General features: G+C 48.3%; 1 protein-coding gene across 1 annotated transcript in view; it reads right to left on the bottom strand.

Moving 5' to 3' along the window:
* Positions 1-19,604, bottom strand: part of LOC144605327 (transcriptional enhancer factor TEF-5-like) — a 148,660-nt gene that overhangs the window by 75,833 nt on the left and 53,223 nt on the right. Inside the window, exons 2-4 of the mRNA XM_078420453.1 lie at positions 14,378-14,442; positions 6,382-6,444; positions 6,233-6,295 (exon numbers count right to left, since the gene is read on the bottom strand). Coding sequence (XP_078276579.1) covers positions 6,233-6,295; positions 6,382-6,444; positions 14,378-14,442 — 191 coding nt within the window. The remainder of the gene's footprint in view (positions 1-6,232; positions 6,296-6,381; positions 6,445-14,377; positions 14,443-19,604) is intronic.

Genomic DNA, 19,604 nt, shown 5'->3' with positions numbered 1-19,604 from the left:
TGTTGATCCTGAATTAACCCGTTTACTCCTATCTAAATGAGAGCCTTTTTCTTTTGATACAACGTGCAGTAGCTTCGACTTGATAGAAATTCAATTGCTCCGTCGTTTAACTAGTCTAATTGATCCAGTATTCATGAACCACTGAACGCGAGTCAATGCAATCCCTTTGTAGGTTCACATCCTCTTCAGAGGTCTTCAGTCCCAATGTTTGATAACATTGTTCACGGTGCTAAGAAGCAGCTGTACCACCGTGCCACGTGATGGACGTGTTTGGGGTTGGAGAGGTGGGGGGGGTGGGAGGGGGAAAGAAGCAAAGAAATAGCTGTTGAACAGGAGGTGTGAACAAGGCATGCTTGGTGATAGCAGAGTGGAGAAAGTAAGAGAGGCCAGCCTCTCTTACTTTCTCCGCTCTGCTATCACCAAGCATGCCTTGTTCACACCTCCTGTCCAACAGCTGTCCAACAGCTCCTCCATAAATCCATCTTGTCGTCTTTTCCTAGAATATGGATAGAATTGAAGCTTCACCTGTATCTGCTTCCAAGATGGCGCCCAACCCACTTGATCATATTGAATGGCGGTGCAGGCTCGAAGGGCCGAATGGCCAACTCCTGCACCTATTTTCTATGTTTCTATATTTCTAGACACAGAAGCAGATCTACAATCACATATCACAATCGCTCCACACTCTTAACTCACACTGTGGATGGCTCGATTGTAATTATGTCTAGTCTTGCTCCTGACTAGTTAGCACGCTACAAAAAAATGGGTTTCACTGTACCTCAGTACACGTGACAGTAAACTACTAAACGAAAACAATTAAACTAATGATTGGGGCGTGGGTGTTTCATCCAGTCTAGGTTCAGAGGGTTCATGGCTTACTAACCAGAAACACTCTTTGGACTTTAGATTTTAGAAATACAGCGCGGAAACAAGCCCTTCGGCCCACTGAGTCTGCACCAACCAGCGATCACCCTGTACACTAGGTATTTATTTCACAAAATGCTGGAGTTACTCAGCAGGTCAGGCAGCACCTCAGGAGAGAAGGAATGGGTGACGTTTCGGGTCGAGACCCTTCTTCAGATCATCCCACCCTGTACACTAGCACTATCCCACACACTAGGGCCAATTTACAATTTTACCGAAGCCAATTAACTTACAAACCTGGACGTGTTTGGAGTGTGGGAGGAAACCGGAGCACCCGGAGAAAACCCACGCGGTCACGGTGAGAATGTACAAACTCCATACAGACAGCACCCATAGTCAGGATCAAACCCGGGTTTCTGGTGCTGTAAGGCAGCAGCTCAACCTCTGTGCCACCGTGCCATCTTTACACCCTTATCCACTGAAAGCCAGAGGACTATCTCTGCCCAAAACCCCACCAGTGAGATGAGTTGGCATCAACATGGATCTGTGTGCCCATATTTAGTTACTTTTAGTTTTAAAACAAAGTTAAGTGTGAAGACTGTAAACCTCCAATATGAACCTTTGTGAAAATATGATCTAGTTATGGAGCTTTTAGCTTTTGGGTCACAATGGAAAACGCAACAGTATAATTGAGGCAGGTACTACAACTACATTTAATAGGCATTTCGACGGGTACGTGGATAGGAAAGGTAGGACTAGTGCTGATGGGACATCTTGGGTGGAGTGGGCAAGTTGGGCTGAAGGTGTGGGAGGAAACCGGAGCACCCGGAGAAAAGCCACGCAGGTCACGGGGAGAACGTTCAAACTCCGCACATTCAGGATCGAACCGGGGTCTCTGGTGATGTAAGGCAGCAACTCTACCGTTGCGCCACCGTGCCGCTTGAAGAGGGTGGAGTTCATTGTGCGGGTTGAGACAGATGCAATCATGGCATATAAGTTGCTTGTGGGCACATGGGCATGCAAGGAATGCAGCAATATGGATCACGTGCAGGCACATAAGAGTTGGCCTTGGCATCATGATGGGCACAGACATTGTGGGCCGAAGGGCCTGTACCTTTGCTGTACTGTTACATTCGTAGTTTAGTTTTTGTTTAGAGATACAGCGCAGAAGCAGGCCCTTCGGCCCACCGAGTCCGCGCCGACCAGCGATCCCCGCACATTAACACTAACCTACACACACCAGGGAAAATTTAGATTTATACAAAGCCAATTAACCTGCAAACCTGTACGCCTTTGGAGTGTGGGAGGAAACCGAAGATCTCGGAGAAAACCCACACGGTCACGGGGAGAACGTGCAAACTCCGTACAGACAGCACCCGCAGTCGGGATCGAACCCGGGTCTGTGGCGCTGTAAGCGCTGTCAGGCAGCAACTCTACCGCTGCGCCACCGTGCCGCTCCAACGTGTTCCCACGTGGATTCCACGCACAACAGACTGGAGTCGATGGGCGATTTCTCCGCGCGATGGTGACCTAGCTTAAGGACAAGAAAGCGTCTTCTGAGAAATCAAAGCCACGTCTGACTTTGCCTAACCCAATATTTTCAATAAGCGTGAGCAAGGGGACCTCGGCCGCTGTCTATGGCTGGTGCTGTCTGTGCTGTTGGTGTGGACAGAGGGGATAATACCTTGCAGACACACTAATACACTGAAAGCATTTTCCTAGCCCAGCCTGCTTGGTTTTTCCCTGCTATGACAGCCATCCTTTAAGGGTTGCAGTTGCAGTCATGTGGAGCCACATCCACTGGCAGTGATTCAACCCCAACCCAGGTTACTTTGGATGCAACGTTCTGGCCTTGCTCCAGAACCATGCCTCGTCTCCGAACCTGCAATGAAGTTCACTCCGTTTTGGAGGGACGGGATGGGACCAGGGGATGGGGAAATATTCCTGACTTACCCAAGGGGTAACCTTTTCACACATTTATTCCTTGGAGCGCAGGAGGGAAGAGGGGTGATCTTATAGAGGTGTACAAAACCATTGGAGGAACAGATCGGGTAGACACACAGAGTCTCTTACCCAGAGTTGGGGAATCGAGAACCAGAGGACACAGGTTTAAGGTGAGGGGGGGGGGGGGGGGGAGGGGAAGGTTTAACAGGAACCTGAGGGGTAACTTCTTCACACAAAGGGTGGTGGGTGTATGGAACGAGCTGCCGGAGAAAGTAGTTGAAGCAGGTCCCATCAAAACGTTTAAGAAACATTTAGACAGGTACATGGATAGGACAGGTTGAGAGGGATATGGGCCAAATGCAGGCAGGTGGGACTAGTGCGGATGGGACATGTTGGTCGGCGTGGGTAAGCTGGGCTGGCTGACTCTGTGGCAAGCATCGCTGACATTTATTCCCAAATCGAATGGCCCTTGGAGAATGGCAGGTGGACTTTAGTCCTGAGCCACTGCAGCTTGTGTGGTGAAGGTATTCCCACAGCACCGTGAGGTGGGGAGATCCAATTATCCCCCAAATTACTCTAAATTGGGAAAATAACCAAGCTCTACTTGAGTCGTCTCTGGTTACACATGGTAACGATTATTTCTGGAGCCGAGAGTCTACACAAACCTCTTGTAGCAGAGTTTAAACAAAACCTCTGTGTTCTGCGGCTCTGTTTAATTTTGTTAATTGTAAATTGAATTTTATCTTTATTTCTAACCCCCCCGCAAACCTTGCATGGCGGAGTGATCCTGCTTATATAGACCTTGCTTTTGGGTGGGTTTTTTTTGGTGATAATTGTAGCTCTCCCCCTTCCCCATACTTTGCAAAGCCATCACCAGTCACTGCAAGCTCTCCTGGCTGTGGAAACAATGCCCCTGAAGATAAGAGCCTGCTGCAGTTAACCGGAACAGGGCGGCACAGTGGCGCAGCGGTAGAGTTGCTGCCTTACATCGCCCGGAGACCCGGGTTCGATCCCGACCACGGGTGCTGTCTGCAGGGAGTTTGTACGTTCTCCCCGTGACCTGCGTGGGTTTCCTCCCAACAAACAGCTTGCAATGGCCTGTTTCTTTTATCATCATTACATTTTTGCAAATCTTTCATTCATTGTTCTTTATCTCTCCATATCATCGCCTGTATCGCTTGTTTCCCTTTTCCCTAACCAGTCCGAAGAAGGGTCTCGACACGAAACATCACCCATTCCTTCTCTCCAGCGATGCTGCCTGTCCCGCTGAGTTACTCCAGCTTTTTGTGTCTATCTTCGGTTTAAACCAGCGTCTGCAGTTCCTTCCTCCACACGGACTGTTCCTTGTCAACTGACTACTTTGCAGGAAACTATAGATAATCCTTTGCATCCCCCATGTAGTGAAGTTTCATTAATTGGACGTGTATGAATAGCAGTCACTCCGTACATTTGTTGGACCGCAGAACAAAGACCATTAGTGTCGATTCAAGTGGCAAAATTAGAGGTCGGACGTGTCGAAGATCTCAAAATAGACCTCTATCCAGAGAGAGAGAGAGAGAGAGAGAGAGAGAGAGAGAGAGAGAGAGAGAGAGAGAGAGAGAGAGAGAGAGAGAGAGAGAGAGAGAGAGAGAGAGAGAGAGAGGTAACCAAGCAAAGGGAAGATCTACTGAAGGGGAAGGCAGTGGAACTAGGCGGCATGCTGTAAACCTTTGGAAGCCTAACATCTGCAGAGTTGGAGAGGGGTTAGTCCACAAAGCACAGGGAAGCAAGTTAGTTAGCGAGCTCACTGCACACTGCCACAAAGCCGAAAAAAATAAAAAAATAAAATAAAGTCACCCCATTAATAGCCAAAGAGAAGCTGAGATCTGAACCTGAAACGCAGTGCAGTTCTGATAACACCATGGCGATGTGAAGGGAAAAGCTGACCCACGCACATTGTGTTTTCCCCCTGTACTTTCGGGGAGTCTGCCCTGATTCCAAAGATAGACACAAAATGCTGGGGGTAACTCAGCGGGGCAGGCAGCGTCTCTGGAGAGTAGGAATGGACCTTCTCTCCAGAGATGCTGCCTGTCCCGCTGAGTTACTCCAGCATTTTGTTCGTGTCCATCTTTGGTTTAAACCAGCATCTGCAGTTCCTGATTGCAGCCAGGCTCCAGCACGAGAGCTCTCCCTTCACGGGAAGTTTTAAAGCTGCTTGTCTGTCACCGCTTCATGGGGACAGAGAGGACCGTCACACATTCTGTTGGCCGGCCGTTGTACGTTCAGTAGTCAGCTCCAACGCTGACTTCTCCTGAGTGTGCCCTGGATTGCGTTGGGCTTTCTGTCTGCAGTAACCAGGAACTGCAGATGCCGGTTTGCACAAGAGGACACAAAGTGCTGGGGTAACTCAGGGGCAGCGCGGTGGCGCAGCGGTAGAGTCGCTGCCTTGCAGACTGCTCCTCTGATCTGTGTTCGATCCCGACCGCGGCTGCTTGTCTGCAAGGAGTTTGCTCGCTATCCTAGAGCTGTTTTACTTTAGTTTACTTAGTTTAGTTTAGTTTAGTTTGGAGATACAGAGAAGAAACAGGCCCTTCGGCCCACCGAGTCCACGCCGACCAGCGATCCCTGCACACTAGCACTATCCTACACACACACTAGGGACAATTTACAATTTTACCAAAGCCAATTAACCTACAAACCTGTACGTCTTTGGAGTGTTGGAGGAAACTGGAGCACCCAGAGAAAACCCACGCAGGTCACGGGGAGAGCGTACAAACTCCGTACAGACAGCACCCGTAGTCAGGATCGAACCCAGGTCTTTGGCATGGTAAGGCAGCGACTCTGCCGTTGCGCCACCGTGCCACCCTCAAGGACGAGGACGAGTGTTAAAAAAATCTAGAAGATCCAAAATGGCGTCCTGTGTGTAGCTCAAGGGCTTTCTTTAGGCTATGTGTTGCCTTAGGAACATCAGTTTGTGTGTTGGGGGTTATAGAAGGAATGATGAATGTACCGCCAGTGACAATGGATCCATTATTACCAATGGATCCATTATTACTCCTCAACAATGAGGTGCCTAAAACTAGAGGGCCTCAGTTTAGAGTAAAGGCTAAGAGGAATCCAAAGAAGAACCTATTCTCCAGAGCATGGTTGGGATTGGGAATGCAGTACCCGAGGTGCTGGTGGAGACACAACATTTAAGAAGCATCGAGCACCTGAATCATTGAACGCAGAAGAGCTGTGGTGGTCAACCAAGTGGTGGTAAATGGAATTGGTGTAGATGGTTAGCATGGACAGGGCGGGCCGAAGGGCCTGTGCCGTGTGATCCCACGATAAGTTCATTGAGGTGGGCGTTGGGTTGGAAGGACAGTGTTATCAGAATTGACCAGACCTGCCGTTCAGTCTCAGCCTGCTGCCAAACACAGGGCCAAAGCAGAGAAGCGCATACCTTTAGCTTGGACTGAATCTCACGAGCTTTCCTTCGGGCAAGAACCTGCATATGACTAGACACCTGCAGGAAACAGCAAAAGGGAAGAAAAAGAAGAGCCTGTAACCATGGAGATGAACGTCCCCCGGATTCATGCCGGCTGCACATACCTTGATGCTTGCTTGGTACTCTCGTACTTTCTTCCTGGCTAACACCTGTATGTGACTAGACACCTATGTGACGAGACAATTTAAAGACAAAAAACACAAATGAAAGGCAATGCTTCCGTCACTCCTGCTCACAAGTGATTACATTATTAGTCGATTAGTTCAGGCATGCAAGGCCAGGCCTCCAAGGCCAGGCCTCCCGTCACCATCTCCAGCCTCTCCCCAAGCTCCCACTGTAGCCCTGCTTCCACTAACAGCCATGCAGTTGAAAGCCATTTTTGTTTTTGTTCTCGGCAGCCACACCACCTCGTCAGGTTTTTAATTTCGCTGTATTTTGGAAAGCAGGAAAAGTTGTTACTGTGGCAACCGGTCGTCATCGAGTCCTCCACGCCACCAGGGGGGGGGGGGGGGGGGTCCACGTGCAGCAACCGAATTGTCCTTGGAGACGTACAGCTTGGATACGGGCCCTTCGGCCCACAATGGATGCCCACACCGACAATGGAGCGCCCATCCACACCTGGGAGTCGGCCCGAAACGTCGCCTATCCATGTTCTCCAGAGACGCCGCCTGTCCCGCTGAGTTACTCCAGCATTTTGTGTCTACCCATCGTTCCAGTGGCAAAAATTGGCAAAGATCTAGACAGTCAGAACCTTTTCTCCAGGGGAAGGGGAATGTCCAACACTAGAGGGCATAGCTCTAAAGTGAGAGGGGGAAAGTTTAAGGGAGATGTGCAGGACAGGGTGGTAGGGGTCTGGAACGCATTGCCAGTGGAGATGGTGGACGTAGACCACTAGTGGTCTTTAAAAGGCTTTAAGATAGGCACATTCTTGGTTTGCTTTTTCTAGTATGATTGTACGGTAAATCGAGTTTCACTGTGCCTTAATTGGTACACGTGACAATAAAATACCTTTAAACCTTTGAACAAGGAAGTGCAGGGAATATGGATCATGTACAGACGGGTGGGATAATTCTATCTTGGCGTCATGTTCGGCACAAAACATTGTGGGCCTGTGCTTTAATGTTCTCTGCAACCACTTGCCGCTGAACAATCAATGGCCTGAAATGTTGACTGCGTTTCTCTCTCCACAGATGCTGCCAGACTTGCTGAGTATCACCATCACATGCTGCTTTTATTTGAACATGAAATTCTTGTCCCAGTACTCTCACGGAGTCATACAGTGTGGCAACAGGCCCCTTCAACCTGCCCACGCCGACCAACATGTCCCATCTGCACGAGTCCCACCTGCCTGCGTTTGGCCCATATCCCTCTAAACCTGTCCTATCCATGTACCTGTCTAAATATTTCTTAAACATTGCAATATTACCTGCCCCAACTAGCTACTCCAGCAGCTCTTTCAATATACCGACCCACCCTCTGTGTAAAAAAGTTACCCCTCAGGTTCCTATTAAATAATAGACAATAGGTGCAGGAGGAGGCCATTCGGCCCTTTGAGCCAGTACCGCCATTCAATATGATCACGGCTGATCATTCTCAATCAGTACCCCGTTCCTGCCTTCTCCCCATACCCCCTGACTCCGCTATCCTTAAGAGCTCTATCTAGCTCTCTCTTGAATGCATTCAGAGAATTGGCTCCCACTGCCTTCTGAGGCAGAGAATTCCACAGATTCACAACTCTCTGACTGAAAAAGGTTTTCCTCATCTCAGTTCTAAATGGCCTACAACTTATTCTTAAACTGTGGCCCCTTGTTCTGGACTCCCCCAACATTGGGAACATGTTTCCTGCCTCTAACGTGTCTTAAATCTTACCCCCCTCTCCTTAAACCTATGTCTTTTGGTTTTCGATTCCCCTTCTCAGGACAAGAGATTCTGTGCATCTACCCGATCTATTCCTCTCATGATTTTGTGCACCTCTATAATATCACCCCTCATCCTCCTACGCTCCAAGTAATAGTCGCAGCCAACTCAACCTGGGCAATGTCCTGGCAACTTCCTTGTAAATCTTCCCGGCATCTTTCCCAGCTTGAACAACGTCTCTCCTACAACATGGTGCCCAAAACTGAACGCAATACTCTAAACGCGGCCTCACCGATGTCTTATAAAACTGCAACATGACCTCCCAACTTCTACACTTTCCCTGCACACCACCAAGATATTGGATGCACCACTTATCATTTGGGCAGTGTGGATTCTGATTTCAATTTTTTAAATATTGAACAAAGGGAAATGATTTGTTCATTAGGTTCATAAGTTCTAGTAGCAGAACTTTGGCCCATCAAGTCTACTCCGCCATTCAATCATGGCTGATCTATCTTTCCCTCTTAACCTGGTACTGATTGAGAGTGATCAGCCATGATCGCATTGAATGGCGGTGCTGGCTCGAAGGGCTGAATGGCCTACTCCTGCACCTATTGTCTATTGTCTATTGTAACCCCATTCTCCTGCCTTCTCCCCATAACCCCTGACACCCGTTCTAATCAAGAATATGTCATTCTCCACCTTGAAAATATCAATTGACTTGGCCTCTGCAGCTGCCTGTGGCAATGAATTCCACAGAGTCACCATCCTTTCTAACTGTACGTCCTGTTATTCTGAGGGTCCTAGACTCTCACTATTCGTAAAGGTTTCAATGAGCCCCCCCACTCGTGCATCTAAACTACAGTGAGTTCAGGTTATATTCCTTCTCTCTAGAGATACTGCCTGAATTACTCCAGCGCTTTGTGTCTAAACTCCAGCGAGTACATGCTCCGCTAACAAAGAGGGCTGTGACGAAAGGTTATTGGGTTTAATTATTAACTCTTGTTCCATCCCACCACAGATGCTGCTTGACCAGTTGAATATTTCCAGCATTCTGTGATTTATGTTTAAGGACATAAATTTGTTTGATAAATCACAATGGGTTGCTCACATTTCACTCTCCCACGAGTGGCCTGAACCAAGTAAGTTGGTAGGTTGCAATCGGGCCATGGGTGGATAAGATTGTGCTTTAGGATTTTTAAAACACAGGGCCTGTGTGTGTTTGCTACTTTTAGTAAGGCCATAAGGTCATAAGGAATAGGAGTAGAATTAAGCCATTCGGCCCATCAAGTCTTTTCCGCCATTCAATCATGGCTGATCAATCTCTTACTCCTAACCCCATTCTCCTGCCTTCTCCCCCTAACTTCTGATACCCGTACTAATCAAGAATCTATCTATCTCTTGCCTTAAAGATATGCACTGACTTGGCCTCCACAGTCTTCTTTGGCAAAGAATACCGCAGATTCACCACCCTCTGACTAAAGAAATTTCTCCTCATCTCCTTCCTAAAAGAACGTCCTTTAATTCTGAGGCTTTGACGTCTAGTCCTAGACTCTCCCACTAGTGGAAACATCCTCTCCACATCCACTCTATCCAAGCCTTTCATTATTCTGTATGTTTCAATGAGGTCTCCTCTCATTCTACTAAAACCCAGTGTGTACAGGCCCAGTGTCGACAAATGCTCGTCACAGGTTAACCGACTCATTCCTGGGATCGTTCTTGTAAACCTCCTCTGGACCCTCTCCAAGAGCCAGCACATCCTCAGATATGGTGCCCAAAATTGTATTAGAAAATAGTCTATGCCTTTATTCCTACTACCAAAATGCATGACTCCACACTTTGCTGCACTATATTCCATCTGCCACATCTCTGCCCATTCTCCCAACCTGTCCAAGTCCTTCTGCAGAGTCCCTGCTTTCTCTGCACTACATGCCCGTCCACCTATTTTCGTATCATCCGCAAACTTTGCCACAAAGCTTTCAATCAAAGATACTAGAGGGACAAGATGGACCACTCCGTTGAAATCGCCTATACTGAAGTGTAGTACGCAAAGGAGCATAACGGCTGCCATTTTAGTAGGCAAAACCGGCCGTTCGCTATGCCTCTCGCAGTGTAATCAGTGTTTTGGCGGGACAGTATGTGTGATGATACCATTAAAATGCAGAATATATCTCATCTATCAACTCACAGATTTTTTTTATTTTTCTTTTTAAATGTTTCTGCAAGTTTCCGCCTACTAAAATGGCGCCGTGACATACTACGGTTTTTAGGGTCGAGTGGTCTATCTTGCTCCTCTAGTATCTTTGCTTTCAATCCCCTCGTCCAAATCATTAATAATACAACGTGAAGAGTAGTGGCCCCAGCGCTGACCCCCTGTGGAACTTCACTTGTCACTGGCAGCCAGAAAAAGCCCCCTTTATTGCCACTCTTTGTCTTTTGCCAACCAGCCAGCCAACCTGCTGTCCATGCTAGTATCTGTTCTTTGACACCGTGGGCTCTCATCTTCCTAAGCAGCCTCACGCGTGGCACCTTATCAACGGCTTTCTGAAAATCTAAGTAAACAACATCTTACTGACAAAATGCTGGAGTAACTCAGCAGGTCAGGCAGCATCTCGGGAGAGAAGGAATGGGTGACGTTTCGGGTCAAGACCCTTCTTCAGTCTGCCTGACCTGCTGAGTTACTCCAGCATTTTGTGAATAAATCGATTTGTACCAGCATCTGCAGTTATTTTCTTATAACATCTTACTGACTCTCCTTTGTCTGCCCTGCTATTTACTTCTTCAAAGAATTCCAGCAAATTTGTCAGGCAAGACCTCCCCTTCACAAGGCCATGCTGACTTTGGCCTATTTTATCGTGAACGTCTAAGTACTCCGTAACCTCATCCTTTACAATGGACTCTAAAATCTTACCAGCCATCGACGTCAGACTAACCGGCCTACAGTTCTGCCTTGCTCCCTCTTTGTGCAGCGGGGTAATATTGGCAATTTTCCAATCATCTGAGACCACTCCTGACTCTAGTGATTCCTGAAATATCACCATCAATGCCACCACAATCCCTAAAGCCACCTCTTTCAGCACCCTCGGGTGCAGTCCATCCGGCCCAGGTGACCTGTCCACCTTCAGCTGCTTCAGCTTCCCGAGCACCTTCTCCCCAGTAATGGCCACTCCACTAACTTCCATTTAATTAGGCATATGTGGGAGAATTTCACAAGGTGGCTACTCCAATTACATTTTACACATGTCTTTAGAATGGGTTACCTGCCTTAAGAAAGATCCCAACCCAAAACGTCACCGATCCATGTTCCCCGGAGATGTTGATGGCCCCTGGAGTTACTCCAGCACTTTGTGTTTTTTTCCTACAGAATGGGCCCCCTGATTGATGATAGGCAGACAAAAGGTTGCGGCCCACTGATAGGGCATCTGTTTGCAGTCAGTTTTTAGTTTTTTTTTAGTTTTTCAGAGGTACAGCGCGGAAACAGGCCCTTCGGCCCCCTGAGTCCTCACCGACCAACGATTCCCCACACACACTCACACTATCCTACACCTACAAGCCAGTTAACCCTCAAACCTGTACGTCTTTGGAGTGTGGGAGGAAACTGAAGCATCCGGAGAAAACCCACTCAGGTCACGGGGAGAACGTACAAACTCCTTACAGACAGCACCCGTAGTCAGGATCGAACCCGGGTCTCTGGCGCTGTAAGGCAGCAACTCTACCTCTGCAACACCGTGCTGGCGATGGCTTGTATTATTGTACATTGTCCCTAGTGTGTGTAGGATAGCGTTAGTGTGATGGGATCACCGGTGTTGTTATGTTCCTCGCTCTGAACTTGCTCACCACAGGGATACCTTCCCTTGATCGCAGGTCCTCTGGCTAGCTTTGGGCACGGCGCTGGAATAATGTGCTTGCAAGAAAGACATGAATCCGCCGGCCAACAATTTGCCCGCTTGTCTGTTGTTTTAGAGTTACGGCAGTCTGACTTTCAGCTGCGAGTTGTGTTTGCTTTGGCTATCCCTGTGTGCTGGCAGTACAGTGCTCACCACAAATGGCATTCCTAAAAAAAAAAACAACCCAGCATCTGCAATTCCTTGTCTCTTCCAAACATCTTTCCCTGAAAACTGACCATTCTCTCCCGCCTGGCCTCCGCCATCGTCCCATTTGGGACAGAAACTCCCCTGACTGCAAGTCCCACAGTATGTGGCTCCAGTCAGTAAGGTCACGCAGACAGAGATTAATAAGTGGGCAATTTAGAACCTGCGGGTTGAAATCTGTTTGAACGAGCTTGACGCGATCTGGGTTTGTGCTGCACCTGATCCTAGGTGAGGTTGGACCATGAAACGGAGAGCATTCCATCCTTCTGCCCAAAACCTTTGTCCCTCTCAGGAACCCACCATCCTGCCGAGGGATCTCACTGAATAAGCAAGGCAGCGGGAGATTTGCTGCCTTACAGGGCGGGCCAGAGAGACCCAGGTTCGATTCCGACTACGGGTGCTATCCGTAGAGTTTGAAAGTTCTCCCCGTGACCTGCGTGGGTTTTCGCTGGATGCTCCAATTTGTAGGCAAGGGTTGATTGCCTGGTAAAATTGTCCCCAGAGTGTAGGTTAGCATAGTGTATGGGGTGATCGCAGGTCGGTGTGGACTAGGTGGGCTAAAGGGCCTGTTTCCGAGCTGCATCTCTAAAGTCTAAAGTAAAGTCTTAAGTCTAAGTGCAGATGCTGGTTTTCCAAGGAAAGACATAAAATGTTGGACTATGTTGGCATGTCGGGCAGCATCTCTGGAGAACATGGATAGGTGATGTTTTGGTCTGAAGAAGGGTCCCGACGAGAATTGTCACCTAACCATGTTTTCCAGTGATTCTGCCTGAGCTGCTGAGTTACTCCAGCACTTTGTGTCTTTCCTGGCATCACAATGGACTTTGTTTTGGGCAGTTAAGGCCGTAGGAATCAGGCAACCATCCCATCGAATCTGCTCAACTTGGCGTGATAGCTTGGTCTACCATCAAAATATTTCTGTTCCTTTTAAAAATTATTGCTAAGGTGTCTGCCCCTCGTACCCTGATTTTAGTTTAGTTTAGAGATACAGCGCGGAAACAGGCCCTTCGGCCCACCGAGTCCTCGCCCACCAGCAATCCCCATACATTAACACTACACGCACTGGGGACAATTTACACTTGTACCGAGCCAATTCGCCTACAAACCCTGTACGCCTTTGGAGTGTGGGAGGAAACAGAAGATCTCGGAAAAAAACCCACGCAGGTCATGGGGGGAACGTACAAACTCCGTACAGACAGCACCCGTAGTCGGGGTCGAACTCGGGTCCCTGGCGCTGTAAGGCAGCAACTCTGTTGTATTCATTCATGGGATGTAGACATCGCTGATAGGGTCAGCATTAACCCACCATCTTTGACTGCACGGAACAGCTTGCCCACATCTCATAGATCATTAAATGTTAACCACATGGACAACCCTGGTGTCATAGAATCATACAGCACAGACGCAGGCCCTTCAGCCCGACTCGTCCTTGCCAACCACGCTTCATAAGTTCATATGTTCCAGGAGCAGAATATGGCCATTCGGCCCATCAAGTCTACTCCGCCATTCAATCATGGCTGATCTATCTCTCCCTCTCAACCCCATTCTCCTGCATTCGTCCCATAACCCCTGACACCCGCACCAATCAAGAATCTATCAATCTCCGCATTCAAAATATCCTTGTCTTTAACTCCACGGCCGTCTGTGGCAATGAATTCCACAGATTCACCACCCTCTGACTAAAGTAATTCCTCCTCATCTTTCTAAACGTACGTCCGTTTATTCTGGCGCTGTTAGGCAGCAACTCTACCGTTGCGCCACCGTGCCGCCCACATCCTCTTGCGCTCCAAGGAATAAAGTCCTCGCCTGTCCAACCTTTCAACTACAAATGATAGAGCTTCTTCTGTGAAGGGTGTTAATAAATGTTCGTTTTACGAAAGTCAATAGTTTCACACCAAACCAATTTAACTCCAGAATGATTTACTCCTGAAATTAATTTACAAACGGCAGGATGCCGTGGTAGATCGATTGATCAGGCTTCTGAATACCAGCCGAGGAGCTAAACCTAACGAGGTCGCTCCTCCCCTCTCATAACATGCCGCCATGCCGTTGCATTACCCATTCATTGTGTCAGCCTTAACAAAGCAGCAGCCGTGGTTCGGCACAAGGCATCCGCATTCTCCCCACAGCACACCTTCCAGGTTAGCATTACCTGCTTCCTTGTGCGTGTTTTGCCAGTCCGAAGCTTGATGTATCTTGCTATCAACTCGTTGCGACCTGTCGGAATTCAAAAGACAGTAGTTTAGGTTAGCTTAGTCTAGCCTAGTTTACTTCAGAGATGCAGCGCGGAGGCAGGCCCTTCAGCCCACCGGGTCCGCGCCGACTGGCGATCCCCGCACACTAGCGCCACCCCTGGTAGGAATCAAATCCAACAATTCCATTAAACAGACATGTAACAAAGAGCAGAAACATTTACATTCCAACCCTTACCACCACCATTTTAGTTTAATTTAGAGATTCAGCGTGGAAACAGGCCCTTTGGGCCACCGTGTCCGCGCCGACCAATGATCGCCCATACACTAAGCGCTATCCTACGTACACGAGAGAGAATTTACAATCTTCACCAAAGCCAATTAACCTACAAGCCTGCACGTCTTTGGAGTGTGGGAGGAAACCGGAGCTCCCGGAGAAAACCCACGAGGTCACGGGGAAAACGTACAAACTCCATACGAACAGCACCCGTAGTCAGGATCAAACCCAGGTCTCTGGCGCTGTAAGGCAGCAACTCTACCGCTGCTCCACCGTGCTGCCCACATTTAAACCAGTTGGCAGCAAAACTACCGCTGTGCCACCGTGCCATCCAGTATTTTTACAGAACTGTAGGCAAAAGAGGAATCTCTCTGTACCTCGGTACATGAGAGGAATAGATCAGCAAGACGCAAGGAGTCTCTTGCCTAGAGTAGGGGCATTGAGAACCAGAGGACTTAGGTTTAAGATGAGGGGGGAAAGATGTAATTGGAACTTGAGGGGCAACTGGTGGGTGTATGGAACAAGCTGCCATAGGAGGTAGTTAAGGCAGATACAGTTGCAACGTTTAAGAAACATTTAAACAGGTACATAGATAGGACAGGTGTGTAGCGATATGGGCCAAATGCAGGCAGGTGGAGCAAGTGTAAATGGGTCATGCTGGGATGTGTGGGGCAAGTTGGGCCGAAGGGCCTGTTTCCACGCTGTATGACTATGACTATGTGAGAATAAAGTACCATTGAACTGTTGAAGATAAGACACAAAATGCTGGAGTAACTCAGTGGGTCAGGCAGCATCTCGGGAGAGAAGGAATGGGTGACGTTTCGAGTCGAGACCCGGAAGGGCCCCGACCCAAAACGCCACCTCTCCATGTTCTCCAGAGAAGCTGCCCGACCCGCTGGGTCACTCCAGCACTTTGCGTCTTATTTTCTAAACCAGCACCTGCAGTTCCTTGTCTCTCGGGGATGAGCTCAATCATCAGGAGAAGGAAAATGTGATTATGACAGCTTGCGACATCAACAGCATTGACAAGCTGTTTCTGTAATCCACCTTCATTCAGCACCAGAGACCCAGGTTCGATCCTGACCCTGGGCTTGGTCTGGGCGGAGTTTGCACATTCTCTCAGTGGCCACGTGGGTTTCTCCGGGTGCTTCGGGCTTCCTCTCGCTTCCCAAAGGTGCGCGGATTTGCAGGTTATTGGCTTCTATAAATTGCCCAGGTGTAAGGGAGTGGAGGTGAAAATGGGATAACATAGAACTAATGTGGACGGGTGATTGATGGGCGGCGTGGACTCATAAGGTCATAGGCGATAGGAGCAGAATTAGGCCATTCAGCCCATCAAGTCTACTCTGCTATTCAATCATGGCTGATCTATCTCCCTCCTAACCCCATTCCCTGCCTTCTCACAATAACCCCTGACACCCGTACTAATCAAGAACCTCTGCCTTAAAAACGTGGCCTCCACAGCCTTTGTGGCAATGAATTCCACACATCCACCACCCTCTGACTAGAGAAATTCCTCCTCATTTTCCTAACGGAACTTCCTTTAATTCTGAGGCTATGACCTCTAGTCCTAGACTCTCCCACTGGTGGAAACATCCTCTCCACATCCACTCTATCCAGGCCTTTCACTATTCTGTACATTTCAATGAGGGCCCACCTCATTCTTCTAAACTCCAGCGAGTACAGGCCCAGTGCCGACAAACGCCTATCATAGGGTAACCTATTCTTTCCTAGGATCATTCTTGTAAACCTCCTCTGCACACTCTCCGTAGCCAGCACATCCTTCCTCAGACATGGTGCCCATTGACGTGCCGGGCCAAGACAACAACCGCTCCCTCAATGCCAGCAAGACAAAGGAGATTGTGATTGACTTCAGGAAGCAAGGTGGTACACACGCCTATTGGTGGCGCCAAAGTAGAGATGGTTGAAAGCTTCAAGTTCTTAGGAATAAACTAGACCAAGTGGACCCGTTGGGCCCAAACCTGCATTGGTGCAGCACCTTCTCCTCTCCCCCTCCCTCTCCTCCCCCCCCTCCCTCTCCTCCCCCTCCCTCTCCCCCTCTACTCCATCCCCCTCAACCCCCCTTATCCTCCCCTCCCTCCCTCCCTCCCTTCCCCCTCCTTCCCTAGAAGATAAATTTAAACTTTAAAAGGTGAATAACTTTAAAAATATAACACCGATTTCAACGAAACTTCTTCCATCAGCACCAAAGGGATGACGGTGAGTAAGGTGGGCCTATAATTGCCGCGCTATCATGTACCGTTTTGGCTCTAGTTCATGAACAAACAGACAAATGTGAGTTTTAGTATATAGATGTCACCAGCAATTTGTCCAGGACCAGCTACAGCGAAGCTATGGCCAAGGAAGTACACCGATCCATCTACTTCGTCAGAAGGCTCAGGCAATTTGTCACATCTCCAACAACCCTCACCAACGGCTACTGTGCCGTAGAGAGCATTTTATCGGGATACATCGTGGTTTGGGAACAGCTCCATCCAAGATCGCAAGAAGTAGCAGAGAGTTGTGGACGCAGTCCAGACCATCACACAAACCAACCTCCCTTCCATTGACACCATTTACACTTCACGCTGCCTCGGCAAGGCCACCAGCATCATCAAGGACCAGTCTCGCCCCGGTCGCTCCCTCTTCTCCCTTCTCCCATCAGGCAAGAGGTACGGAAGTTTAAAAACACCTTCAGGGACACTTTCTTCCCAGCTAATAGACAATAGACAATAGGCAATAGGTGCAGGAGGAGGCCATTCGGCCCTTCGAGCCAGCACCACCATTCAATGTGATCATGGCTGATCATTCTTAATCAGTACCCCATTCCTGCCTTCTCCCCATACCCCCTGACTCTGCTATCCTTAAGAGCTATTATCAGGCAACTGAACCATCCTCTCACCAGCTAGAGAGTGGTCCTGACCTCCCATCTATCGCAGTGGAGTCCTTCGAACTACCTTTAATCAGACTTTATGGGACTTTATCTCGCATTAAACGTTATTCCCTTTATGGTGTATCGTGTACACTGTGAATGGCTCGATTGTAATCGTGTCTTTCCGTTGACTGGTTAGCACGCAAAAGAAACTTATCACTGTACCTCGGTACATGTGACGATAAACTAAACTAAACTAAACCCAGCTTCTCCAATATGAGCTAAAATACAAGGTCTCTCATCAATGGACCATTCCAGATAATCTTTGCTGTGCTCTCTCTAGGATTAGCACAGCCTTTCAAAAGTGCCATGACGAGAATTGGATGCTATTTTGCAGCTTAATTAAAGTTTTGTGCATTCAACACAACTTGTCTGTTGTTGCACACTAGGCCTTTGCTGATCAATCCTAGTATCCCACATGCTATGCTAGCCACTGTGCGGCACAGTGGTGCAGTGGTAGAGTTGCTACCTTATAGCGCCAGAGACCCGGCTTTGATCCTGACTAAGGGTGCTTATCCGTACGGAGAATGTACGTTCTCCCTGTGACTGCGTGGGTTTTCTCCGGGAGCTCTGGCTACCTCCCACACTCCAAAGACATACAGGTTTGTAGGTTAATTGGCTTCAGTAACAATTGTAAATTGTCCCCTGTGTGTAGGATATTGTTAGTATATGGGGAACGCTGGTCGGCGTGGACTTGATGGGCCGAAAGGCCTATTTTCACGTAGTATCTCAAAACTAAACTAAACACTGTCTCAATATAGAACAGAAAGTTTTGGAGTAACTACCTGGGTCAGGCAGAATCTCTGGAAGACATGGATAGGCAACATTTTGCACTGAGTCGAAAGAAAGGTACCGCCCCGAAACATTGCCGATCCATGTGTTTGAATGTCTCCAGCAATTTGTGTTCGACACAAGATTCCAGCATCTGCTGTTACTTGTGTCTCCATTCTCTCATTAAAACCTGTTACTCCCAAGGATTTCTGCACTACCTTGTACAGTTCCCTCTGCCCCTTGCATCCCCTTTTGAAACTGCCCCAAAGATAGACACCAAAAGCTGGAGTAACTCAGCGAGGCAGGCGGAGAAAAAGGAATGGGTGACGTTTTGGGTTCAAGTCCCTTCTTCAGATGGGAACGACCCCGAAACGTCACCCATTCCTTCTCTCCAGAGATGCTGCCCGTCCGGCTGAGTTACTCCAGCTTTTTGTGTCTATCTTAGGTTTCAACCAGCATCTGCAGTTCCTTCCTTCATGTTAAAAACTGCACCACTTTGGCCATGCTGCCTCGTCGTGTTATCTATTGCTTCACGCTTAAATTCCGTCTGCCTGTACAGTCAGTTTATGTCCTCTGACAACATGTTATTATTCTCTTCCCTGTTTAACCACACTTCCACGGTCTGTGCTATTCACAAATGTGGAGTTTGAATCCTGCAACTCGTGCCTACTTTAATAATAAATCAAAAATAGAAGTGGTTCCCATCACTGACCATTGGTATCAACCAGCCTCCAATCTACAAAATAACCTTTTAGCACCAGGCACTAACTAACTTTGCACTAGTTTATCCTTTAAGTTAACCTCATGTTCAAATCGAAAGACCTTTTAATTCCATGGGTCTCTATCTTCCTACCCAATCTTTTATGCGGGACTTTATCAAATGCCTTCTTAACTCTTTCAGAGAGTTTTGTGTACAAAATCGTGAGAGGATTATATCGGGTAGGTGCACAGAGTCTCTTGCCCAGAGTAGGTGAATCGAGAACCCGAGGACATAGGTTAAGGTGAAGGGTTGTGGGGGGGTAGATTTAATAGGAACCTGAGGGGTGATTTTCTTCTCACAGAGGGTGGTGGGTGTACGGAACGAGCTGCCGGAGGAGGTAGTTGAGGCAGGTACTATCGCAACAGTTTAGAAACATTTGGACAGGTACTTGGATAGGACAAGTTTAGAGGGATATGGGTGAAACGCAGGCAGGTGGGACTAGTGTAG

The sequence above is a fragment of the Rhinoraja longicauda genome, chromosome 24, assembly GCF_053455715.1.
Source record: "Rhinoraja longicauda isolate Sanriku21f chromosome 24, sRhiLon1.1, whole genome shotgun sequence".
Taxonomy (NCBI): Eukaryota; Metazoa; Chordata; class Chondrichthyes; order Rajiformes; family Arhynchobatidae; genus Rhinoraja; species Rhinoraja longicauda.
Note: the sequence above shows the minus strand (reverse complement) of the source record. Positions and strands in the feature narration are given on the sequence as shown.